At 42.4% G+C, this 27,102-nt stretch overlaps 1 protein-coding gene across 1 annotated transcript in view; it reads left to right on the forward strand.

Moving 5' to 3' along the window:
- The window catches only part of WDFY3 (WD repeat and FYVE domain containing 3), a 241,607-nt gene that overhangs the window by 163,773 nt on the left and 50,732 nt on the right, over positions 1-27,102 (forward strand). Inside the window, exons 33-39 of the mRNA XM_065404726.1 lie at positions 2,713-2,892; positions 5,645-5,878; positions 7,060-7,159; positions 10,564-10,724; positions 12,484-12,713; positions 13,388-13,497; positions 22,060-22,242. Of these exons, the coding sequence (XP_065260798.1) occupies positions 2,713-2,892; positions 5,645-5,878; positions 7,060-7,159; positions 10,564-10,724; positions 12,484-12,713; positions 13,388-13,497; positions 22,060-22,242 (1,198 nt within the window). The remainder of the gene's footprint in view (positions 1-2,712; positions 2,893-5,644; positions 5,879-7,059; positions 7,160-10,563; positions 10,725-12,483; positions 12,714-13,387; positions 13,498-22,059; positions 22,243-27,102) is intronic.

The raw sequence follows: 27,102 nt of genomic DNA on the forward strand, positions 1-27,102 counted from the left end.
AAAATTGTCCTTGGCCTACAGTTCATTCATTTGTGCCAGTGGCTGTAAGATTAATAGTACTTTCACTCACACACGTTAAAAATTGGATTTTTTTTTGTACTTTACAAAAAAGTGGAGATGATAAAATGCCCTTGGCAGAGATTAGGAAATTTCTTTTCTGATTTACATCATTGGGGAATATTTAAGACTTCAGTGCCCATCTGCTGGGAGCTATGTGAGTTAAAGATTTGTGCATGAAGAAGCATCCACATACAGACAAGTCCACTGACTATTAATAGCTTCATGCTGGTGGAAATCCACTGGGTGCCAGGAAATGTGGGTTGTATTTTTTTTTAAATGCTGATTCTAAACTCATCAAAAGAGAGAGCTTGACATTCCCATATTTACTTAGGCTTGGTGTGTGTATCTGTTCAAACGATCTCCCATGCAATAGTTCTTTCACTTTTGCAGAAATTATCCAATCTGCGTTTTAGAGAGAATTGTTTTAATGGATACACATCACTCTGCTACTCCACCAGGGATTATGGTCACAAGAGCTGCAAGAAGAGACTCCCAGACTGGCACATTTGGCTCTGTGAATACTGGTGCCCTTATACTGGTGCCCCGATGCCGGCGCAACTAGTGCCCCTACACCAGTACATTCGGCTCTGTGAATACGGCACCTGCCTTCTGCCTAGTAAGAAGACTGCAGCATGCGCTGGGAGTATGGGAGCCGACGCGCTGTTACCTGCTGCCCCAGTCATAGGCGTGGACTCTGTGGGTGGGTGCTCCGGGGCTGGAGCGCCCTCGGGGAAAGTTTAGTGGGTGCAGAGCACCCACCGGCACCAACCATCTGCCCCTCTCCTCTCGCGCTGGTGGCCCCGCGCTTGCCAACTCTTCCCTCTCCCTCCCAGTGATACCAGAGTGCCGCGAACAGCTGATTCACGGTGTTCAAGCTCCGGGAGGGAGGGGAGGAGCAGGGAAGAGGCAGGGCGGGGGTGGAGCAGGGGCAGGAAGGGGTAGAGTGGGGGCGGGGCCTGGAGCTGAGTGGGGCAGTCGAGCACCACTGGCAAGATGAGAATTCGGCACTTACGGTCCCGGAGGTGCCCCAAATTTTCAGGTGCCCTACACAGCCGCGTATGCCTAAGGACGGCCCTGGATGGTGGTATTCTTCCATCTGTATTGCCACTTTCCCTCCCCCTTAGAAAGCATCTCCCAGCAAACTTCTTGGACCGAGTCTCTGGTTTCTTCATCAGTAAGATATGTATTTTTTCCCACCACCCAAGAGACTGAGTTTCATCTTGAATTGCCTTAAGAAATGTAATATTATTTGGGAGGGTTATGTTAAGAGTTCTGCTCTATCTCGTGTTTGATAGCCTATGTTCATGTTACTCCCCTTGTATTGGTATTCTTTTCAGTGTGGTGCAACTGCACCAAGAGATAGCAATTCTGAGACTGCAGTTGCATGCTAAAGGCACTATGAATAATTGTGTGTGTAGGCAGCATAGATTTAGATATAATATCCTAATATTACATTTAAAAAATCATATGATATTCTTTGCATGCCGATAGGCATTAAATATTAACTTAGCTAGAAATTTGTTACATTTATATGGGGAAAGTTATTTCCTTTCTTTCATAACATGAAATAGGTTAGACATACCAGTAGTTGTCAAGTGGCGTTTGTGCTTGCACTGTGACACAGCTATTGCTCTTTAAGAAAATACATTACAGTAACTCCTCATTTAACGTCGTCCCGCTTAACGTTGTTTCAGTGTTACGTCCCTGTTCAATTAGGGAACATGCTCATTTAAAGTTGTGCAATGCTCCCTTATAACGTCGTTTGGCTGCCTGCTTGTAAGATTCTGTGGAAGAAAGCAACTTTACAAGGGAGCATTGCACAAGTTCTGCTTCTCCGCCTCCCCCCACTCCCTCCCAGCGCTTAGGACTTTCTGGGAGGGAGGGGCAGGAGTGGGGAAGCGCCGTGTCTCTGCTCCTCCCCCTCCCTCCTAGAAAGTCCTAAGTGCTGCCAAACAGCTGTTTAGCGGCTCTTAGGATTTTCGGGGGTGGGGAGGGAGTGGAGACGCGGAGCTTCTCCGCTCCTCCTCCTCCCTCCCAGCACTTCATGCTTAGGACTTTCTGGGAGGGAGGGGCAGGAGCGGGGAAGCGCTGCATCTCCGCTCCTCCCCCTCCCTCCCAGAAAGTCCTAAGCGCCGCCAAACAGCTGTTTGGTGGCGCTTAGGACTTTGGGGGGGGAGGGGAGGGATGTGGCATGCTCTGGAGAGGAGGTGGAGTGGGGGTGGGAAGAGGTGGGCCTGGAGTGGAGTGGGGACAGGAAGAGGCGGGCCTGGAACATTCCTGGCAAAGTCCGAGCCTGTTCTTCTCTGGGGAAGCTGCCGCTGCTGCTGCAAAGGTGCTTCCTAGCGTCCTTGCCTGCAGCGGGCTGTGCCTGTGTGGGGTAAGCCAGGGGCACTTCCCAACCACAGTACAGTACTGTACAGTATATAATGCCTTTTGTCTGCCCCAAAAAAATTTCCTTGGAACCTAACCCCCCACATTTACGTTAAATCTTATGGGAAAATTGGATTCGTTTAACACTTCACTTTCACTTAAAGCTGCATTTTTCAGGAACATAACTACAACGTTAAGTGAGGAGCTACTGTACTTTAGAAAGAGAGTTCTTTTTTAACTATTGCCATCTACAATAATTTTTGCAATTTCTTTTCAACATAGCCTTGGCAGTCAGAGGAAGAAGGCTCTTGGCTTCGAGAATATCCGGTGACCTTGATGCAGTTCTTTCGATATTTGTATCACAATGTTCCAGACCTGACTTCAATGTGGATGAGTCCAGAGTTCCTGTGTGCATTGGCAGCAACCGTGTTTCCTTTCAACATCCGACCTTACTCTGAGATGGTAGGTAACTGAAAAATAGAATACACTCCAGCTAGGCTATTGAGTTTTCACTTGCCTGTCAGTTCCCTCAAATGTTAGCCAGTTGACAGCATAGCCACGGTGAATAGGCTACAAGTTAAAGACTTCTTCATAAGATAGAAGTAGGTATGTAGTGGTTGTTACGGCAGGGTCACATTATGCTTCTCTGAGGTCCTGTTGGCATTTCTTTTATGAACTCCATTTTTTAAAGGGATTGTTACTGATCTGAGATGGACTTTTATACCTAGATTCTTAGACCAAGAGCGTGTTATTTTTCACCATTTAAAGAAAATATTTTATGTCTAATTAGATGATGAAATTAATCAGGCCTTGATCTATAATATGAACAAATGACTAAAAAAAACTTAACGCTAAATTGGAGGTCAGTTGCTGCACAATCTACTATGAAATTTCAATCCATTGCTCTGGGGGAGATGTATGCATTTTATAGAATATTTTTCTTTGGTGCATTGTCTGACCACCTCAGAGATTTTAATGAATTTACCCTTTTCAGCACCCCTTCTGGGTAAGATGGGGCAATATTGGCCCCATTTCACAGGTAGGGAAACTGACACAAATAGCTTCATTTACTTGCCCAGGGTCAGAGAAGAAGCATGTGGTAAAGCCTTGAAACTACAACCATAGTTCTCTCAAATCCCTCTCCACTGCCTTAACCACAAGACCATCCTTCCTCTGTTATCTGAGGCTATATCTACACTGCAAACCACTGGCGGTGGCAGGCGGTAGGTACATATAGCCACATGCCATAGTGAAAAGCAGGCTGCATCCACACTGCAGTGTGTTGCTACACATGTCCGTGAAAGGCTCTGGCAGTTGGGAGGCAATGGGAAAAGACTCCAGCACAAGGGAGCTGCTGGAGATTTTCCCTGTTGCCTCCTCGCTGCCAAAGCCTTTCCCTGTAATGGAAAGCCACCCAGCAGTGTGATACTACATTGCTAAAAATAGCAATGTGGACAGCTGAGGCACTGCTTGGGTGTGTAGAGAGCTATGTGGGGTACAGACCCTAAGGGTTGGGGCATGTCTTTACTCACCTAACAGTGCCTCGCCATCTACACTGCTGTTTATACCCATGCAAAGAAGATATGCAGTGTATATACTCTACGTGCTGCTGTAAGGAGTGTGCAGTGTAGACGTACCCATAGATGTTACATTCCAACCTGAAGAGGAGGTAGGAGTTTCGTTGTTTGTGTTGCCTTCTTTACATGCCGCTTGCTGGAATTTCCTCCTTGTTGGCTGCTTCACTCTGAATGTCACATTACAGATCACACCATCATACTTACAGAGCAAATAAGGGAAAGGAAAAGAGTGATTATCCATGGCTGATGTTGTAGCACAGTTGTATTGATTGAAATGTTGACAAAAATATAACCAGAGATGTGAAGAAGTTTAATGGAGAATAATATCTCTTCACAAACTACTTCTAGTAGATGTAGCTATTGACATAATGTCGCCATACCCAGGTATAGGCACAGAGTTGGAAATGTACAGACTAGTGTGTCTTTTTGAAATAGGTGCACTCATAATTCATTCACTTCAACTGATTTGTTCAGTTAACATGAACTGAAAATATATTGCATATAGCAGCGTGCTAATTATGAAATTATAAATGTCTTGTAAATTACTTTACAGAAAACAGATTGCTAATTGTGAAATTACAACTCTCTTACCTTTTTCCCACCGAAGGCATGATGGAAATGAAATACCTGTAAGGCTGTTTAGAATGAGAGGAATGACTTGGTGTATAATGTGGGAAAATGTTGGAATAGTAGGAAAATATCTCTGCCCAACTCCTTTGTGATCTTAAGATAACTTGAAAAACCTGAATAGTGTCTATGGATAGTAGTGAAAACAGTGCCTGGGTCAGTCTTTCAAAACTTTTATTCCCCTTAAGTAACAAATATGTATTATACTTTCCATATGTGCATGATACTTAGCTAGAGTTAGAAATTTGTTCACTTTTGGTAAATCTCAACTGTTGTCAAAAGACTACAGTTTGTACCCATTAGTGAATTTAAGGTGGGGGTGGGGAAATCCTCCTAAACTGGAATGCCTCTCTTAGGGCTGGCCTACACTGGTGGGGGATCGATCCAAGATACGCAACTTCAGCTACGTGAGTAGCGTAGCTGAAGTCAGAGTATCTTGGATCGAATTACCTGGGGTCCAGACGGCGCAGGATCGATGGCCGCGGCTACCCCGTCGACTGCGCTACCGCTGCTCGCTCTGGTGGAGTTCCGGAGTCGACGGTGAGCGCGTTCGGGGATCGATATATCACGTCTTAACAAGACGCGATATATCGATCCCGGATAAATCGATTGCTACCCGCCGATACGGCAGGTAGTGAAGACGTACCCTTAGATTGTATTTAAAGTTCATTATTAGGAATCTTGCTATGTTGCTTATATAGTTTTGGTGTAATAATACATTACAAGGAACTCTTTCACAATTGCCATGATACCCTTCATTATCACAAAAGAATGTATGTATGTATATGTATATATTTTTTTAAAAAAAGAGAGAGCTGGGGAGTTCATCCTGTTTCACACTGGGGAGCTGAGACCTGGGAATGACCATCTTTCAAAAAAGGTATCTTCAGAGAAACAGAATTATGGGGTAAATAAATAACTCTAACATAAAATAATATGGAAAAAAACAGTAGCAGTTAAGGAAATAATGACAAAGTTGTAGAGTTTTAACATGTTAATTTTTTTCACAGGTTACTGATCTTGATGATGAAGTTGGATCCCCAGCTGAAGAGTTCAGAGCATTTGCAGCCGACACTGGCATGAACAGGAGCCAATCAGAGTACTGCAATGTGGGCTCCAAGACCTACCTAACCAACCATCCTGCCAAGAAGTTTGTGTTTGACTTCATGCGTGTGCTCATAATAGATAACCTCTGCCTCACACCTGCTAGCAAGCAGACTCCACTAATAGACCTCCTGCTAGAGGTAGGACTGCTATTTTCCTGCTCTTTTTACATAGTAAACTTCATATGAAACTTTTTTCGTATGCAGTTGCTTTTTGAGGTTGTACTAAATGTTGAATATCAGGACTACTGTTGATTTATATAATGGTTTTAAATTGTCATTTAACATCCACCAATGGAGTTTAGAGACACTTTATGTGCTCATGTTTTTTAACGTTTTGTTTTTTTGCTCTCCGTTGTTTAATACCTTGAAGCTTAAAAATAACTTAAAAGAGATACAATCCCAGTCAAGCATGGAGAGGTTATTTAAAAGACATCCATATGTAGGTGGTAATTGATTATTTAAGCTGATGAGCTGGCTCAGACAGTGTGGCATGGGGGGGAAGGGTACTGATATTACAGTCCTGGGGTACGCCAACAGAGAGAGAAGGCAGAGAACATTCAGCTAGGTAGGATTAGCAATATACTGTAATAAAACTGTTGCCTCTTAAAGAGCAGGTAGAAAAAGAGGCCTTGTATGCAGTGTCGCTTTCCATAACCTTCATGGTTTCTCTGTGTGAGCTTCAGAAGTGTGTTTGTGTCGCTATCCCAAAGCTAATATTGAAATTAAAAAAAAAAGTCTTTTGGGTTTATATTCATTCAAATAGTTAATTTAAGTGTGACACACACTAGTGGGTGCCAGTGTGAGCTAAGGAAATAAGTCTATTTTTCCCATTACAAATATTGTAACAAATTATTTGTTAATATTTTAGTAGTTTCTGTTACAGAGAAAATAGGCTGGCAAAACAGAAATCTGCCTTATGGAAATGAAAATAACACTCACTCTATTCAGTATAAAATGATACAGTGCAACCCATGGATTGAACTCCATCCTTAAACTTAAATTAAAGCCTCTCCTATAAAAGTAAGGCAGGGTTATAATTGGATAAATGTAGTCCAAGAGGCTTAGAAGTCATTAATGGGAGAAAGATCATCCAGTCCCTCTCTTGCCAAAGCTGGATGGGTCCCAGTCATGTGTGTTCCAGAAAATTAGATGTTTTTATTTATAACAAATAAATAATTGATAACCTCCTTAGATTTTATGTACCTAACAAGGTGAAAATTTCCATGGAATAACCATAGTTGTCAGCATATGGTATCTCTTTCTGTTCTGCGGCTCTTTCCTTAAAGCAGCTTTCTCTACCTATTGATTATCTGTTGTAGGCTTCCCCTGAAAGATCAACAAGGACACAGCAGAAAGAGTTTCAGACTTACATTTTGGACAGTGTGATGGACCACTTACTTGCAGCTGATGTTTTATTGGGTAATTTCTTATTTCCTTTTCATTTATTGATGCACATGTCATCCATTCTCCATTACCAAAGCCAACATCAGTCTTTGGTGGTTTTGTTTTTGTTTTTAATCTCTTCTTCCCCCTTTCCTTAAGATATGTTTCTCCTTATCTTCTGTATCTTTTTGTCCCTTGATATGTAAGGGGATATATTACTTTTCTTACACTCATGACAGCAAATCTCCATCATGCCCAATCTGTGAACCGTTGGGAGTTGAAAAAGTGTTATACAGGTGAAGCATGTTTTACAATTATGAACCAAAAAAAATTTGGCTGAGAAAGGAGGCAAGAGGAAATGGGACTGAATTTTATCATCCCTGCCCTGCACCATCAATTATGCTCTCTTCCCCTCAACAGAGGGCTTGCCCTTCCCCCAGTTTTAGTTGTGTCTGGGGCTTAGATTGCTAAAAGTTGGCCTTTTTTCCTTTCCCATCTTTTATTATTTTATTTATGTTACTGCAACAGCCAAGAGAACTCTGTGGGATTAGAGCCTCATTGTGAAGGAGCTGAGCAAACACAACAGGACACTGTCCTTTTCCCTGAAAAGCTTGTTATCTAGATGGCAGTATGAAGGACTGACAGAGGAGAGGCAGATGATCATTGAGATGGCTCTGAGACTAGTGCCCAGGTTGACTTCATACTCATCAGCTGAACTCCCCAGGAATTCTCACTTTGCCCTATTCCCCAATCCCTCCTCCGTGGCCGAACTTGGATCTCTGAGGCCTTTGTGGGTTTTCTGCTTAACTCCTCTATCTCCTCTCATCTCTTTAGGGTGAGACTGAAGTTCTCCCCTGTCCTTCCCTTTCCTCCTAGTCTGGTTTTAGGAGTGTCAGAAAAGAACAAATTTGTCACTGTCCCCTGCTCACCAATTGCAGATTTTGTGGAGGCTGTTATTAAAAATGGCAGCAGCCTATTTTCAGTCAAGTGTTGCTTCCCTTTTCCATGGTTATTGTTTATGAAATCATCTGTAGGAGATAGTATCTTCTTTTGGAACCAGAGAGAATGGAGAAGCATGCAGGGATGGGACTTTATCTCTTTTTAAACAAAACTAAATATTTGCAGGATCCAAAAAGTTATACCTCCTAGGGTCCAATTTATTAACAGTAATTCCAAAATAATAGTACATGAAACCCCATATCAAACCTTCTCCTCAGATTTGCCTTCCCTTTTAGTTACGTCAGTTCAACTGAAGCCTTCTCCCCAGGCTTGGTTGCCCCAGGATTTCTTTCTTCAAGACTTGTCTGTTCTACATTCTAGCTGTCTGCATGAGGAATGTTCTCACTTCCCTTGTATATGGAGGGGGGGAGGGGTAACAAGTCAACTGCACCAGTGAGTGAACGCAACCCACTTAATGGTTCCCAGCAAGATCAACACCTGCTAATGGTGGGGAGTTTGAGGCAAACACTGTCAGCTTGTTACAGTGCCTCAGAATAAGCTCTCTATTAAAAAATAAAATACAGTTGGCGTAGAACTCCTATTGATCCTCAGTTTTTACCAGGTGAGGGCCAGTGGGGAGCAAGATACCAACTGTTTTAAAAATCACTGTATGTATTGACAAAGGACTAGATTGTGCTATGTGCACGAAGCCCATGGTAAGGGGCTGTGCATAAACCTACTGTTGTGGGCGAGCACTGGAAGGCATTGCGACTCAGAGCGGCACCATCCCTTGAGGGCTGGCGGCTGCTTTTGAGGGGGAAGTGATTTACCAAACCCATTTAAAGGGAGTAGCATGCTCTTATCCCCATCCAGGGTGCCTGACCATCTCCTTTGGGGTGGAGGGCAGAGCCATGGCTTCATCTGGTTCTCACCCAACTGCTCCTGGGGGGAAACAGTTTGAGGCACTGCCCCTATATTCCCCAAGTGTCGGGACTGCTGTTATGGCCAGCCTCATGCGGTTGCAGAAGCAGGAAGAGGAATCCTTATTTCCTTCTACTCCATTCATCAGCAGTATAAGAGCTAGCTACTAGCTAGTCGTAAGGAAACAGGAAACTAGCAGAGCTTCTGGCAAGGGCTGTGCTTAGCATATGACTGCATGAGACACCCCGGGGACTTTGACTGTTGTTGTAAACTAAGATCTGTTATTTGTTAGGAAATGGTTTTGTTTAGCACTAGTTTAATATGAACAATATCAACATGACAGTCTACAGACCAATTTCTAGTAAATAGTACACTCCATCTGAAAGTCCCCAGCTCCCTACGTGCATTCATCTCCGAATTCTTATTCCTCTCGGAATCTCTGTCAGCAGATGTACATCCTGCTGAGAACGCTAATTCACTTTAACTTTTTGTTGCTGGTGAACTCAGACGTGGAATTGTTGTTCCTGTCATGAGGAAGAAACCCACACAAGCATATATTTTGGCCGTAGGTGGTGTTTGTTTTTTAACAGTGTGTTAGTTCATGTGCAAATGAAGTATAGGTGTTCATGTTAGCAGGTGAATACACACACCATTGGGCATTAGACAAAATACAGATATACCTTCCTATTATAAACTTGATGTATCAAATTAACTTGGTGGTGGTTAGTATTACAGTAGCAATTTTGGGTCCCCGGTGCTAGGTGCTGTGTATGCGTAAGAGAGAAATATAGAGGTGCATCATTCATGGAGATTTAGTGCCTTCCTTTGGGAGACCAATATGCAGGAATCCTCAAATGATGGATAGGAGGTCTCCATGCATAAGGAACCATCTCTTGATGGGAACAGTCTCACCAACTATTCTCCTATCTGAATTTCCTTCTTTGGAAAAATGTTATTGGGGAGGTTGTGGTGAGGCAACTGTGTGGAGGCCTCCGATTTCCTTGAATCCTTTCAGTAGCTTTAGACTTGGGTATGGCATGGATGTTGTGCTGATCTTGTTAGCCATCACGCTCCAGAAGGTGAACAAAATCAGGTGTCCATGATGCTTCTCTTATATCAGACCAATAACGGATACAAAAGATCATCTTATTGACTTCATGAACTCAGTCATGAGCACAAGGAGTTGTACTTGTGTGCCTCTGCTCTGTCCTCTTAGAGAGAGATGAGTTGGTGGAGTAAATCCTTACCCAACAAATATTAACACATCCTTTAATATGCACATATGGCATTGTTTTTCTTCCTTCCTTGTTTTGGTCTGTGATTAAAAATATGCCTTCAGTGCCCGCTTCACATTGCCACTATTACAGTTCAATAAATATATTGCATACAACATTAAGCTCCTATTGTTTGACTAACAATTCCAGGTAGCATTTCATTCAGATGACTAGCACTTTCTCCAGGTTGCAGAATAAAGAAATTAGTCTTTAGAAAGCTATTGGGCATGCTGAACACACATAGGTGGTTGGAGAGTGGGTTTTTTTGCTGTTGTTTAAATAATTTTGTTTTCTTTTGTAATTTAGGTGAAGATGCATCTCTGCCTATTACAAGTGGTGGTAGTTACCAGGTGCTGGTGAACAATGTGTTTTATTTCACACAGCGTGTGGTGGATAAGCTTTGGCAGGGCATGTTCAACAAGGAATCCAAACTTCTTGTAGACTTCATCATTCAGCTAATTGCACAGGTAACAGTTCTTCATAGTAGTAGTAGTATTACTATAGTGCCTAGGAGCCCAAGTCATGGTCCAGGACCCCCCAGTGCTCTACAAACACAGAACAAAAGGATGGTCCCAGCCCCAGAGAAAGCATATTTGTTTAATTAGTTTTAAAAGATTGTCCAGAGCATTAGATGCACACTCACGCTCTTTTGTAGCTTGTAAATATCTAAATAAATAAATTAGGCTTTTTTGCATAATTTCATCTACTGGTGCTGATTCCAAGGTGTGGTGTCTTTTGTAAGAGAATATTTTTTAAATAGCGTGCGCATTTTAAAATGGAGTTTAGCTTAATACAGGCAGTCCTCGGACTTGCGACACAATTGGTTCCTGAAAATTGCGTTGTAAGTCGAAACGTTGTAACTCGGAACCGCAAGACAGTCCATTGCAGGACTGAGCGTCATAAAGTCGAAACCAATTGTCATAAGTCAAATCAGGGTGTCAATTCAGAAACGTTGAAAGTGCTGTTGGTCGTAAATCAAACGTCGTAAAGTTGAGGACTGCCTGTATTTTGAAGGAAACTAGAACTTCCTTAGCCTGCAAAGCTTTTTAAGTTAATATAACATAAGCAAGAAAGTCAAATTTTTAGTTTTCTCCCTTTGTGAGCCCTGTGCGGTCTTGCCTTGCAACTTGGACTGGCATAGTTTACCCCCTTAACAGCAAGCGTGGTGAAAGAGACGGTTGTCCACCTTATCTTTCTCTTTGGCAGTGTGATGATGATAAACATGATATAAATGCCTAGATGAATGGAAACAACTCAGGACAAGATTTCCCCCTTCATCCCCAACATCTTGGGCCCTCCACAAATTATTTGGCAGTTATATTATTGAAGATATGAACAATCTTAGGTGTCATTTTGCAAGCCCTTAGTGCATGAAGATTCCAGAGAAATGTATTAGGCTGCTACATACCAAAGGATTTGCAGGTTTGCATACATAGTGTTTAGACATTCTCATGCCAAACTGGGAGAGGAGACTAAAAGAGCAATGAAAGTTTTCTTGTTAGTGCTCTGTCTTTGGAAATATATGGGCTTTTCTCCTCAGCCTTTTTCTTTTTTTCCCCTTTTTGAGTCTGCACCATCATAGCATGACCTGTTGGTGTTTATATGTAGTAGGTCAGTGTTCTGATATGATACAATATTTTGATAGTAGGGTTGACTCATATACCTGTCTGAGTATGCTGTATTCATCTCTCTGGTGTCTGAGTGCCTGATGAAGAGAGAGGTCTTGTCTATTCTAGGGATATTTTCCTGATTATTCAGGCTTAAAACCATTGCTGCAGCATAGATAAGACTCTGATGCTGGGAACCATTTTTATAAGTGGATTAGTTAACTTGCTTTCAGATTAATTAGATTTAAAACTGTTATGAATTTGTGGGAGTATTTCTGTAGTAAGATGAGTCCAAAGATTCCTCCTCCTCCTCTTCCACTGAATCTCATTGAGAAGCTTTGTTGTGGAAATTAGAACACAGCATTTCAATAAGTTAACATAGAAGTTGCCATAAAACAAAATTCTTATCAGTCCATTTATCAGCATGACTTCAGTTCTCATTTCCAGGCAGGCAAATCATTAATACATATTGGGATTGAGCGGGGGAATTAATCAGTACAAAGATCTTTTAGTAAAATGAAAGTTTTTTGAAAAAAATCAGTGTAGGATTTGAAGAAATAAGTTTGTGTGGAGATTTCACTATCTGACATTATATTAATTGTTTTGTACTTTCCATCAGTCAAAAAGAAGATCTCAGGGGTTATCACTGGATGCTGTTTATCACTGCCTGAATAGGACCATCTTGTATCAGTTCTCAAGGGCACACAAAACTGTCCCTCAGCAAGTTGCTCTCCTTGATTCTCTAAGGGTCCTTACGGTGAACAGAAACCTAATTCTGGGACCCGGGAACCATGATCAGGAGTTCATCTGCTGTCTAGCTCATTGCCTGATTAATCTGCATATGGGAAGGTAAGTGCCTCAGACTTAAATTCATCATACTAGAGTCAGTCTTGTACAGTGTTTCTTCTTCCTCTCTAAGCTATGGCTGCTTACTGATGAATCACAAACAGTTGGCAAAATTGTGGATATCTGTTTATAATGTTTGATGCCAGGAAAGTGCAAGATAACTGAAATGGTTCATCTTGAACAAAATTACAATTGGGTAATAGTCTTAGGGGTATAATCCTATCTCCTTTTCCACAACTATGTTAAGATATTGGTACATGAATATACCTTGTTCATCAGCCTTATTAAGCTTTAATAGTGTAAAATATCTGAATTTTCTGGATATTCATATTCTTCCAGTGAATTTTTTTTCCTGGTTTGTTCTTTGTATTTTATCCAAAGTCTCTTGAGTATTAATACCAGCAGGAATCTAATGCTTCCCGTTTGACACTTGTCATTAATTTGAATTGTACAAGTTCCACCCTATCTTTCCCCAGTGACTTTAGTAGAAAATCATGCCCTTCTTCATGAAACTGCAGCTCAGAGTGAAGCTGCATATCCCCAAAACAAGAGGGACCGGAAACATGTCTCTGCCCGTGTAGCAGTACACGTTGCTTCAGTTTGATGATACCACAGAAAGATTAACCACTTCAGTTCTTAAACCCTATCTGCTTCTGTTCATTCTAAATTTATTGTAGCGGTGTTGATGGGTTTGGACTGGAAGCGGAAGCCAGGATGACCACTTGGCACATTATGATCCCCTCTGACATAGAACCAGATGGAGTCTACAATCAAGATATTAGTGAAGGTAATAAAAAAAGCAGCTAAACCTCAGATATCTATTAACACTAGATTCTTAAAATGTTCTTATTCTTCTTCCTTCCTTCCCTTCCTCACCACCAGTCTTCTTCCCATTTTTTGGTGGGGGGTGTGGCAGAAGGAGAGGGTGGTTATCTGAGATGGTAAACATATCAAAAATGTAGAACACTTCACAGAAATATTGAGAAGCATCCAGTGTCAGCTGTCTATTTATCAAAACATTTCCGTCCCTTCCTGATATGTCTATAAAGGCCATTAAAAGTGTTAACGATACTAATTAGAAGCAAAATTTGTTTAGAGAGCGAGAGAGAGAGAGAGGCGCGCAGAGGCTAGTCCAATATGAATCGATAGTTTTGTGTATGTTAGCACAAAAGTAAACAGAGGTAAGAAATAACTAGGGTTAGGCATGAGGTATATAATTCAGTGAAAACAGCAGGATCTGTCAGTCACTGGAAATTAGCTACCAACTTGGTCCAGAGTGGGGAAACTGGGATTATCACAGATGGGTGTTGAAAAGCACTAAAGAGAGTAGGTAGGATGCATGAGAAGCAGGTAGGAGAGAAGAACCAAAGAGCCCCTAATCATACATGAAGAAAAGAAACAGGAGAAATAGGAAGATATGAAAGAAGCAGTTTTAGGAATAAGGGACATCAGTGTAAAAGTTAAGTTCACAGTCAATCCTTATCCCAGAGAGAGAGTGGCCACCCCATTCCTGTTCTGTACCTTCTCAGTATTCACCAGGATCAGTTTGACAGAACTAACCCTTAGAGGAGAAGATTCAGTGAGGTGAGCATTTCTAGTTTCATGAAGGTTATATATATAATTACATACACAAACTATGCTACAAGAACATTAGTAAGGTTGCAAAGTCAAAGACTCAAAAGTTAAGAAATGTCAGAGTTTAAAGTTGTACGTGCAACCTTAATTCCACCCCCTTTTGCATATACATTATGATAGTTTTTGATTACATGATCCCACAGGACTCCTGCCTCATTCAGTGAACAGAATGGACAGTGCTCAGTGAATGAGCAGCTATTCAGTATTTTGTTTTTCCTCATTGTTCAGTGTGTGACCCTAGGCCTTATTTACTGCATATTATTCAAACCTTCCTCTGAAGACAGCATTACTGATTTCCTCATGGTTTTTTTTCCCCTCTAAGGTACTCAATGCATAGCATCTGAGTGTTTCACAAACATTAATCTTCTATGAGTGCTGGTCCCTATGGGTATTCAGTACCAAGCAGAAGCATGAGGAATATAAGAGCGAATGCAAGAAGAGGGATAAATCTATTGATGGATCCTCGAAAAAGAGTCTATCTTGCCCCTTTCTCTGACACTGCCCGAGACTCCATGCCCTGGAATGGGTGTGCCCGGAGTTTGTAGAGAAAAGGCAGTACCCTGAAACCACATAGTGAGGGACCGTTAAGAACTCCAGTAAGGTCAGAAGGGATCATTTTTCCCCTGCTCCGACAGTACTTCCCCCACACAGATCTGCCACCTCCAAGAAGGCATATACTGTCCAGACAAAGCCCAAGACTATGGGCAGCTCACCCAAAGAGGACTCCCTATGCTCTCCTGGAGGACTTATTTATGTATGTGGACCCAAAGTCTCTGATTCTCTTAGAATCAATCCTGCTGTAGAAGGTCCCCTCCCCTTCAATGCTGGTACCAGGAACAGGAGGATCGGCCTCATCCACTTCACTTTCCATCTGTGTGTAGTCCCAGTCAGCTGGAACTAGATCCCGCAGCCCCACCATTGGAACGTGAGGGGTCCTATTCATCGGTTGCAAATGAGCCAGTACTGATGGTCTCTCCAGATACCCAACGGAGAGCCATCAGCCCAGACGGGGCTTTGAGAGCCACCTTCCCTTGCATCCCCACCATCAGTAATTCTGACCCAGGGACCAATGGTATCCATTGTGAGGTCCATCTCCATATCCCTGTGACCCATCCCATCATTCCTGTTGTGGCCCCGGGGACCCTTACTTCTTTCACCAGAATATGGGACCCAACATTCTGTGCCCAGAAGTGTTTGACACCAGGTAAACAATGGTGGCCCCCACAGAAGCAGCTGATGGAGGAGGATCAGCCAGAACCGCCAATACCACCAGAGCTACCAGATTGATTTTCTTCATCCTCTGCATATAAGATAGTATCACCAGCCTCCCCCTTACACCCAGATGATTTTAAACAGTACCAGGATCATTTCAGGAGAATTGCAGATGCTCTCCAGTTTCCACTAGAGGAGATCCAGGATCTGGCACACAAGCTCCTGGATATCCTCCAGGCTACAATGCCCTCCAAAGTGACATTCCTGATAAAAGAGGCCATCATGGAACCTACCAGAGTGATCGGGCACACTCCTGCCACCTGTGCCCAGACCCCAAAGAGGGCTGAAAAACACTACTTTGTTGCCACCCAAGGAGTGGAATTCCTGTTTTCCCACCCTAATCCCAATTCCCTAGTAGTCCAGGCAGTTACAAAAGAAGCCTGCGACACCAACCCAAATCCACTCCACCAGATAAAGATGCCAAATGACATAACTGATTCCTTTGGAATCTATTTTCTTCAGTTAGCTTAGCATTCTGAACAGCAAACTTCCAAGCTTTGATGTTGAAGTATGGCTTCTTGAATTATAACAAGATTTTAGAGTTCATGAGTAAACTTCCTCAGGAATGCAGACCTAACTTTCAGGCCATTCTGGATGAGGAAAAGCTAGTAGTAAGTTCTTCCCTTCAGGCATCCCTTGACACAGTAATAGGCTCCATGGTTATCTCAATAATCATGATACAGGCTTCATGGCTGCAGGCTCTGGGTTCCCCAAAGAGGTCCAAACCACCATTGAGGACTTTCCCTTTGATGGCAGCAACCTCTTTAGTAACCAAACCAATGAGTTGCTGCATACTCTCAAGCTACCCTCCTCTGGCTATTTATACTCTGGTACCCTGTAGAAAATACTCCAGGCCGCCTCTGCCTCAGCATTGACCACTGCCTTCTTCCTACAAATGATGTATGAACCTCCAAGAAATGTCAGGGTAGGCACCTGAACCCCTGTCCTCTACTTTGCAGCCATGTCTTAGAAAGTTGTTTAGATGAGACATCTATGGGTTGACAGCCAGTCTCCCTTGCCCACTGTCACACCCTTTCTCCTGGTGTGACATGCTATTATAATGGACAAGTGGGTCCTGGACGTTCTATCAAATAGCTACATGCTAGAATGGCTCCCTCCCCCCTCCAAAAAAAAAGACAAAAACCTTCCTTGTCCCTTTTCAGGGACCCCCTCTCATGAGAGGATTCTGAAACAGGAGTCAGACTGCCTTTTTCAATTGGGGGCAATAGACACTATACCACCCTCTCACACAGGGAAGACTTTTACTCTAGGTACTTCCTCGTCCCCAGAAAGAAAGGCGTCTGGAGGCCCATTCTGGACTTCAGACAATCGAATTTCTTCATACAACACTCAAAGTTCAGAATAACTGACCACTCTGGCCTCTCTAATACTCTCCATCAATTCAGGCAACTGGTATATAGCCCTCAATTGGAAAGACATATTTTCATGTGGATGTTCACCCCGCTCACAGACGATTTCTGTGCTTCATAGTGAGCCAAGAACACTTTGACTACAGCATGCTCCCTTTCAGCCTCTCGGCTGCCCCATGGGTATTTACAAAAGTTGTTGCAGAGGTGGCCACTTACCTTCGCAGACCAGGAAGACCAGTACTTTCTTTGCTGGATGACCGGGCTGTTTGCTGGTCAGTTATACCAGGAGGTACATGCAACACCCACTATCTCATTTTAACTCTTTCATTCACTTGCAGTGCAAGCCAATTTAGACAAGTCCATGTTCACACCAGACAAACCATAGAATTCATTGGGGTGAACTTGAACTCAGACATAGTGAGGGCCTACTTACCTCAGGAACAATTCCTTGCTATGAGGGATCTCATTGACCAGCTTCACCTCAGACTGCAGCCCTATTCTACCTGTTCCTGTTGGGCCACATGGTGATGTGCGCTTATGTCACTGTACTTACAATGCCTTCAATCTGGTTATTGTCAGTCTGCCTCAAAAAGGGACTCCCTTGGACAAGAAAGTCTCTCTTCCTTGGGACATGTTGACATCGCTCACCTGCTGGGAGAACAAGGACAAAGTATGCATGGGGTTCCCTTTCATTTCTGTACCACCTACAAATGCAGTCATCTTGGGTGCCTCCATACTAGGATGGGGAACACATCTTGACAACCAAACAGGCCAAGGCTTGTCTCCTCAGGAATCCAGGCTACATATTGACCTACTCAAGCTTTGAGCAGTTCACAAGGTATGTAAGATATTTCTACCCATCATTCAGTCCACCCACTTAGAGGTCAGATCAGACAGTATGAACCTCTTCTACCATATAAACAAGCAGAGAGGAGCAAGATCCACCCTGCTTTGCAGAGAAGTGGTCCACCTCTGGAACCAATGCATCAGTCAAGGAATCACCCTTTGAGCAGTACACATCTGAGGGGTGATGAATTCACTGGTGGACAGTCTCAGCAGTCATTACAAACAGAACATGACTGGGAACATCACCCGTCAATAGCACAACACATCTTCCAACAATGAATGTTTCCATCTTGGGATCTCTTCGCATCCCGAGACAACAAAAAGCACCTGGCATACTGCACCCAGGCAGCCCAAGGCTTCATTATCAGAAGGGCTGTCTTCCTGGTGCAGTGGTCAGAACCACTGATGTATGCCTTCCCTCCCATACCTTCACTTTCTCGCGTACTCAGGAAGATCAAACTCAATAGTGATCCTTATGGTGCCTTGGTGGCTGAGGCAAATCTGGTTTATCGCCGTACTACAGCTAGCCTCTCACCCATGTATCTACCTGCCACCACTCTGGAGCCTGCTTTCCCAGAATGAGGGAACATTGAAGCCCAACATCTCTACAGCTGACAGCATCATTGTTGATGAACTACATGCATAGGGAGAGTATGCTATGAGGGAATTCAGTCCATCCTCAATAACAGCAGGAGACCCTCTACGTGGAAATGCTACTCTGCAAAGTGGAAGCAATTCTCCCTTTGGTGCCAGCAGCATCACTTACATGCAGTGGCACTGGGCATTCCTGTCATTCTGGAATATCTTCTCTCACTCAAGATGACCGGCTTATCAGTCAGCTCCCCACAGGTACATTTGGCAGCCGTCAGCACTTCCCACCCCCAGATGGAGGGCTACTCAGTCTTTATTCACCCTATTACTGCAGAGCAACTGATGGCATCATAAGGACATTCTCTCCCATTTCAAAACAAGTCCCTGTCTGGGATCTGAACCTCTTCCTCTCTGCACTCGTGAAACCACCATTTGAACCCTCCAAGTTCCCTCCTTCACCTTTCTATGAAAATCGCCTTCTTGATGGCAGTTACCTCTGCTAGAAGGGTTGGAGAGCTTGGGATCCTTATGCTGGACCTACCTTTTGCAGTTTTTCACAAGGTTTCTTTCTAACTACATCCAAAGTTCCTACCTAAAGTTCCTTCTGAGTTTCACCTTAACCAGACTGTTTGCATTCTAGTGTTTTACCCCAAGCCTCACCACAACATAGGAGAGACAAGGCTTCATTCTTCGGATGTGTGCAGGGCTGTAGCCTTCTAACAGCATGGAACGGCTCCCTTTCAGAAGTGCCCAAGCTTGTCTGTCACATTAGAAAGCTATCTCTTCCCAAAGGGTCTCTAAATGGACTTCCTCCTGCATCATCCTTTGCTATGATCTCATGAAACCCCATCCTCCTCAAATTGTCAAGGACCACTCTGTGAGAGCCGAAGCAGCATCAATAGCCTCCTTACAGGAAATCCCCTGTTCAGAGATATGTCCAAGCTATGGCTGGGAGGGGCTGTCCTTCGCCTCCGTGATCCCCCACTCTATGGTACAGCATACTTCCTTGCACCCTGATCCTCAACAAGTATGCTTGGGAGTTACCCACAGTGAATACTTATAGGGTCAGCAATCAAAGAAGAAAGAAAATGTACTTGCCTTACAGTAACTCTTCAAGCTGTATGATCCCTATGGGTATTCATGACCTGCCTTCCTTCCCCTCTGCTCGCGTCATCACGTGATTCATGGCAGAGACAGTACTGGAGTGGTGGTCAGTTCACACTGCCTTTTATGTCCTTGGCTGAAAGCACGAGGAGGCACTATGTGGACCAATAGACGCTAATATTGAAGAATTTCCTATTCTGGGTGCAGGAGCATATGCGTTCCCACAGTGAATACCCAGAGGGACGACACAACTTGAAGAATTCCAGTTACTATAAGGTAAGTAACCTTTCTTTTTCCCAACATCTCTGTGAGACTAAAGGGTACTATCCCCATTTTACAAGATGGGGAGCTGAGGCATAAAGAGACTGTCAGAAGTACACCTGTACCCCGATATAATGCCATCCTCAGGAGCCAAAAAATCTTACCACGTTATAGGTGGAACCACATTATATCGAACTTGCTTTGATCCGCCGGAGCGCGCAGGCCCTCTCCCCCCCTCCCCCCCTCCCGAGCCACTGCTTTATTTCGTTATATCCAAATTTGTGTTATATCGGGTCGCGTTATATTGGGATAGAGGTATATCCATTAATTTTTGGTGGCCCTTTTGAGACACCTAGAACCTGATTTCCGTATGTTCAAAGCACAGCTTCCATTGCTGTTCTGAATGCTCAGCACATCAGACCCCAGGATCTCAAATCAGGCACTGAGAAAATAAGAAACGCATAATCCGTGATCTCCTGTGGAAAAGTTTGGTGCAAGTTACTTGCGCAGTGTCGCATTGGAACTCACTGTCAAAGGCAGGCATAGAATCCAGTTGTCCAGGGCAGCATTCAACTGCCTTCACCATGAGATTATCCTTTTTCTTCCTGTAATCCCTTGCCTCCTTCTCTACACACCTTTCAACTTGTACAACAAATGAGGCAGGGAACTTATAGACAACAGCCTCCTTTACTAACACAGCTCTGATTCCTCTCCAGAGCAGGTCCGTACTATGCATTGAATGAAGCAGGAGTCCTATGGAAATAAAAGCATGTGATCATGTAATCAAAGACTGTATCAAAGTGCTTATGCACAAAGGGGCTGAATTAAGGTTGCACAGGCACTCTTAATTGTGGCATTTCCTAATTTTTGAGTGCTTGATGTTGCAAGCTTAGTAACGTTCTTTTAACTTAAGGATTTTTTGGTGTAATTTCCTAACTTTTTAAAAAAGGAAGCTGAAAATACAAATTCAGTCATGTGGCATCACACTGACATCCCCATGCTTCATCAGCAGGGTTGGAACCTTTATATCCATCACACAGACCTGTGCCACTTGAGCTATTGGAGTAACTGACAGAGGATGACAACCCATTACTGTTATGTGAACCAGCACTAGAAGTGGATGGAGACACACACTTTGCCCAGTGGGTTTCACAGTTCTTTGCTGACAGTGGAGGAATGGCGAAACTCTGGAATCTTGAGTTCCATTCTCGGTTCCGAAGGGGAGTGACCACTTCTGCCGTGTCTCTTCCCAGTTGACCAAACCCTTTCCAAAATGCTTGGGTCCATATCACCAAAAGCATTATTTTAAAATGGGAGGCGTTTAAGTCCTTAATGATTCTTTTTTGTCATTTTTCTTATTCCCGGGAATATCTCAAGGGCACAAAACACTCAATCACACAGACTAATGGTGGTGAGCTGTAATACTAGTGAAGAAAGTCTGGTTGGGAGCTCAATTAATCCCGGTCACGCTACTGTTGATACACGCGTTCAGTATTCTTCATTGGTAGCTTTCGTAGGCAGAATATAGACAACAGCCTTCAACTAGAACATTGTATCACTACTAATAAAACCAGAAATATACTGACACAGTCTCAAAATATTAGCTACCTCACTTACTTGGGTGCCAGTTTGAGGAGGAGATAAAAGTATGAAATTAAGATAATAGTTAATGTGGAAAGGAAGACATGATTCAGAAAACAAGACTGAGTCCCAAATTAATTATAGGTATTGAATGCTCTGAACAAAAATTGTAAATAATTTTTTTTGAGTTGTCACATGAATGTTCTTTGGCTGTGTTTGTCCCTATTTGTGTTTGCTTCCCACAAACATTTATGAGTTCAAGGTTAGCAGAATGAATATGAATTTAAAAGTTACATATGTAAGAATTTCTGGAAACCAAATTTTTAATACGCATGTCAGTATATTTGTAGTGGACTTGTTGGCTCACTCATCCAATCAGGAAATAGAAGCAATGCTGTATGACTTATCTGAAAAAAAACACAACTAAATCAACACAGCTGGAATGATGACGGCTCAGAGAGGTATTTGTGATCATCAATCCATGGAAGGAGAAAAAAAAATTGGTCAAATGCTCTCAAAGAATTTGAGGAAAAAGCAATCTGGTCACAGACATTCTGCATGTGGGGAATACAAAGCTTTCTTTGTTAGATATATATTTTTGTATGAATTATTCACTCAGCTCATTAATACTTACTGTAAAACTGCAAAAATGTAGTGGGAAATTATTTATGATCTTTTTACCTGTTTAGGTCGCCAGCTTCTTTTAAAAGCCATAAACAGAGTATGGACAGAGCTGATTCACAGTAAGAAACAAGTTTTAGAAGAGGTATTCAAAGTCACACTACCTGTCAATGACCGTGGCCATGTGGATATAGTTGTAGCAAGGCCTTTTATTGAAGAAGCAAGTTTAAAATGCTGGCAAAATCACTTGGGTAAGAATAAATGTGAAGATATATTATTCCAAAATATATCAAATTGGTCTGTTATCTTCTACACCAGATATTCAGTCTCATTTGTTTCATACCCTTAATAATGAACTTAGGATGTGTGTTTTCTGCATATACGCTTATAGCACTTATTGGTAGATATAACTACAATCACACCAACACCTCTGCCTAACAAACTGGCATATGTTTCTCAAACCATGGTACAAATTGAAGACTATTACACAAACAGATATTTAGCAATAAAAGACAGACAAAATAAGATGCACTTGTAGAATAAATAAAACATGATGGCATGGGTTAAAAAAAAAAAGTCTCTTGTTTGGAAAGACCTGTACAACTCATTTGTCATACGTCCACGTCTTGTGAATAATGCACTTATCCTGTACTTGTGGCAGCAAAAACATGTGTAACATCCTAAATTCCTAGACTTGTAGAGTTTACAGTCAGAAGGGACCATTCGATTATCTAATATGATCACAGGCCATTAAGTTTCACCCAGTTACCCTTGTACTGAGCCCAAGAACTTTTGTTTGACCAAAGCATAACTTGTGTTCGGTTAAAGCATATCTTTCATAAAGCATCCAATCTTGATCTGAAAACATCAAGAGATGGAGAATCCACCGTTTCTCTTGGTAGTTTGTTCCAATGATTAATCACCCTCACTGCTAAAACGTGGTGCATTATTTCCCATTTGAATTTGTCCTAGTGCAGCTTTCAGCCACTGGTTCTTGTGATGTTTCAAAGTAGCAGCCATGTTAGTCTGTATCCGCAAAATTCTTGTTATGCCTTTCTCTGCTAGATTAGAGCCCTTTAGTATCAGGTATTTTCTTCCATTGACAAAATTTTCTTCTCTTTTAATGAAATCACGTCTCAAGCTTTCTTTCGATAAGCTAACCCTTTGAGCTCTTTATCTCACAGGAAGGCATTTTCTCCAGCCCCTGAATCATTTTTGTGGCTCTTTTATGCACCCTCTCCAATTTTTCAACATCCTTCTTAAAATGTGAACACCAGAACTATATGTAATATTCCATTATCAGTCTCACCAATACCATAGACAGAGGTGAAATCACCTCCCCTTTCCTACTCATTACTCCCCTGTTTATACATCCAAGGCTTGCATTAGCCCTTTTTGCCACAGCATCATACTGAGAGCTCATGTTGATCTGCTTGTCCAGTATGACTCCTAAATCCTGTTCAGAGTCACTGCTTTCCATGATGCAGATCTCTATTCTGTAGCTATGGCCTGCATTCCTTGTTCCTTGATGTATAAACTGCATTTGTCTTTATTAAAACACATTTTGTTTGAATGGGCCTAGTTTACCAGGTGATTCAGATCTCTTTGTAGGAGTAATCTGTCCTCGTGGTTATTTTCTGCAAACCTTTGTCATCCTCAAATTTTATCAGCAGTGATTTTCTGTTTCCAAATCATTGGTGAAAACATTAAAAAATGTAAGCCTAATATTAATCCTGGCAGAACCCCACTAGAAACACTCCCATTGGATGATGATTGCCATTGAAGACTAGTTTGAGATCTGGCAGTTTTCAAGTTCTTAATCCACTTTGCTTTAAATCCCTATAGAAGTGCAAGTATATTACATTTACTTGTATACTTCTCGAAGACTGAAATCAAGTCTGTTTGAGAAGACCTGTTTTCCATAAAACCATGTTGACTGGCATTAATTATATTCCTATCTTTTATCACTATTTATCTTATAAGGTCATTTATATTATAGAACTAGAGCAATGGTTATTATTCTGTGCATGCCAGTCTGATTAGTTATAACTCTTACCTTCAGAATTGTTTTCATAAAATTTATCCCAGTATAATTTTTGCAAAAATACTATTGGAGGCAAGTCTGGGGCCTGAACATCAGTAAGTCATATTGTCAGCAACTCTGACGCTACTGTTCCTGTGTTAGCTGTTCACTAAACAAGGATGGGGAATTAAAATATCTTCAGCATTGTATCACAGTGCTATAACTGCAGACTGAAAGAGGCATCTGAGGTCCATAGCACTGAACTATTTGCTGGTTTCGCTTTGTTTTATTGGCCAAGGTTAGTCTCTATGGGTTATTGTTTATTCACATTTGAAAAGAAATGAGTGACCAGTGGAATTTCAGGACAACAATCCAGATTAGCAGTAGGTTCCTGTTAGCATCCCAGAAAGGATAGTGAGAGTCCAAGCTCCCACTCATTCATTTCAGTGCTAAGTTTTCCCAATTTAGTTAGGTCTTTTCGATACAGAGAATATTAAATATGGTTGTGAAACCAGTTAAGATGAGGAAAAATGGACAAATATTCCTCGTGTAGCAAGATGGTATAGTGTAACCTGGCCTTGATGACGGGCATGGTGTAAAAACGGTTTGCATGGTTCTTTTCCTCAAACTTTTTCCATCACACCTTGCCATTCCAAATACTTTGTAACCCAGCCAAAACTTTCATTAACATTTTGTCTTGATTAGTCCATGCTATCATTTTAATTTTTAAAACGATAAATGGCAGGCATTAAAAACTAATTATGCAGAGGCTGGTTGTTAAGGTGGCTTTCTGAAATAATCTTATAATTCTTGGTTTTCTACATCTGGCTGGGCTTTCGTTGTGGAAATTGAGTGTTTACACAAAAGTTGTCAGAGAAGTGAATCTTCAGTAGATCCGTCACAATAGGTAGTTTTTGAAAAGAAAACAGGGTAGACAGGAGGCTCTATGTAGAAGCCTTGGTGGAAGAATGGGACATACAAAGAAAAGGCAGGGAGGATTAGGAGGGAGGCAGGCTGGTGGAGAGGGGATGAAGAGGGATAAAATGGCAGCTCCCCCAAGCTTGGTGTCAAGAGAGGGTAAGTGGAGTCCCCTTAAAGAAACTAACAGGCAGGATCACATATTTGTTTGTGAATTTAAGGTTGAATATTGAACCTGAAACGATCACGTATGGTAGTTGCTTCCCCCAATGGCTCAAAAATTAGACAGCAAACAAAAAAAGTGGAGTAGTATTGGTGGTAGTAGTAGTACTTCTAAAGCTGCTGATGTATTTTTATTTTATTTTATTTTATTTTATTTTGTCAGTTTCTTGATCTCAGGGGACCTAATACATGATTTCTAGATGTTTAGATTTGGCAATACTGCTTCTTTCACCCTTCTTTGTTTCCCTGCCACAACCCCCAGTTCTCTCTCTTCCACCATATCCCACTTCCTAAAGTCTACAGCAGTAAGAAGAAGGGGGCAGGCAAGCTCCTCTGGTAATCAGAGCTCCATTACTGAGACAGCCCTGGGTAGGACAGACTTTCCGTGATTAAGGTAGCAATGCACATAACATATGATGCAAAACCATAAAATCAAGGAAAATAAAAAATAAGCTACTTACCAGTATGCGTCATCTGTTCCTCCACGTGTAGACACAGGACTCATTGCTATTACAATTACCATACACCAGAGTCTGAACTCAACCTTCATAGCACGACCGAGTTAAGGCATAGACACTATAGGCCTGTGCCTAGGCTCCAGCTCCTGCAGATACGTGATTAAGTCAGAATCTAGGCTTCCATTTATTTAAAATTAAAAATAAGTTTCTAGTTTCAGGAAAAGCTTGAAAACACAAGCCAAGCATAACTGAAACAGTGTTCTGCCTGAGTCTGCAGACAACCTGAAACAATGGTTCTAAGAGGTGTGCCCCTCAAGGAGATTGAGGGGTGCATCTCAAGCGCATCCACAGCGCTGGGGAACTCTACCAATGCCACCTCAACAGAGAACTCCCCGTGTGGCCCACACCCCACCCATGCAAATGTGTCTTGGCTGCTGGGGGGGAGGCAGCCTACTGCTACCCCTCCCTCTTCAGGGGAGATGAAGGGGAACCCTGCTGCTACTCTCAAGGGGAGATGGTCCCTGTTGCCCCTTTTGGGAGAAGGGAAAGCTGGCCTCATGCTGGCCCTTGACTCCCAGAAGCATCTGTCATCTCCACTTCAGGTGGGAGGTGGCAGTACCATGGTACAGTTTGGGGGCTTCAGAAGGGACAGTGTCATGGTATGTCTCAGCACCAGATTTCCTTAGTCCAGCCCTGGACTCTATGGATACCAATCTCAGCATCAGACTACTCCCTCAGCATCCCTTCTGCACACATGCCCTCCATCATGCTACCCCATTGTAACACTAGTTGTTGTTAATTGGTGTGTTTTGAGGGTAGTTTGGTAAAAGGCATGTTGGATGGCTGGCACCCTTAGGGGGCATGGTTAAGGGTGTGTAGACTGTGTTGTACGGTAGTTATAAGGTCTGTGCCTGTGGGTAGAGTACAAGAAGCTGTGCACTGTTAAGTGGCTTCACTTCTCATTTCCTTGCTTTCCTGGTTTTGTGTCGGGTATCTTAAGTGTGTAACAATCATACCTGTTCTACACACATTGAAAATATTTGTGAATTGATGTAGGTTCCATATAAGTAAAAACAACATAAATATGAGGAAAGTGTTTGAGAACTGCAGCTGAGCTGTAAGTTTCTATTTTGAAAATCTTCAGGGCAGGGGGCTGGGTGTTTTCATCTGTGTTTAGAAAGCAGCTTATTGGGGATTGCCACAATATAAATGTGCTACTGTTTATATTTTGGTAGTCCCAACCTATCCAAAATCTGTTAGAAGCATTCCTTATTACTTATTTCCATTGTTTATAACGTGAAAGAGAGAATGCAACTTGTCTGCTCTGTAACTGTCCTTTGGTTACTGTCTTCCAAAACAAGCCGCCTTGGAAATGCCCTCTGCTCCTTCAAGAGGGGGCAAATAAGCGTAAGGAAAATGAGATGGAAAAATATTTGGTCATACCTCCATTATTTTTACTCCGGAGTCTTCAAATTAATACTGAATACACA

Source organism: Emys orbicularis, chromosome 5, assembly GCF_028017835.1.
Source record: "Emys orbicularis isolate rEmyOrb1 chromosome 5, rEmyOrb1.hap1, whole genome shotgun sequence".
NCBI lineage: Eukaryota > Metazoa > Chordata > Testudines > Emydidae > Emys > Emys orbicularis.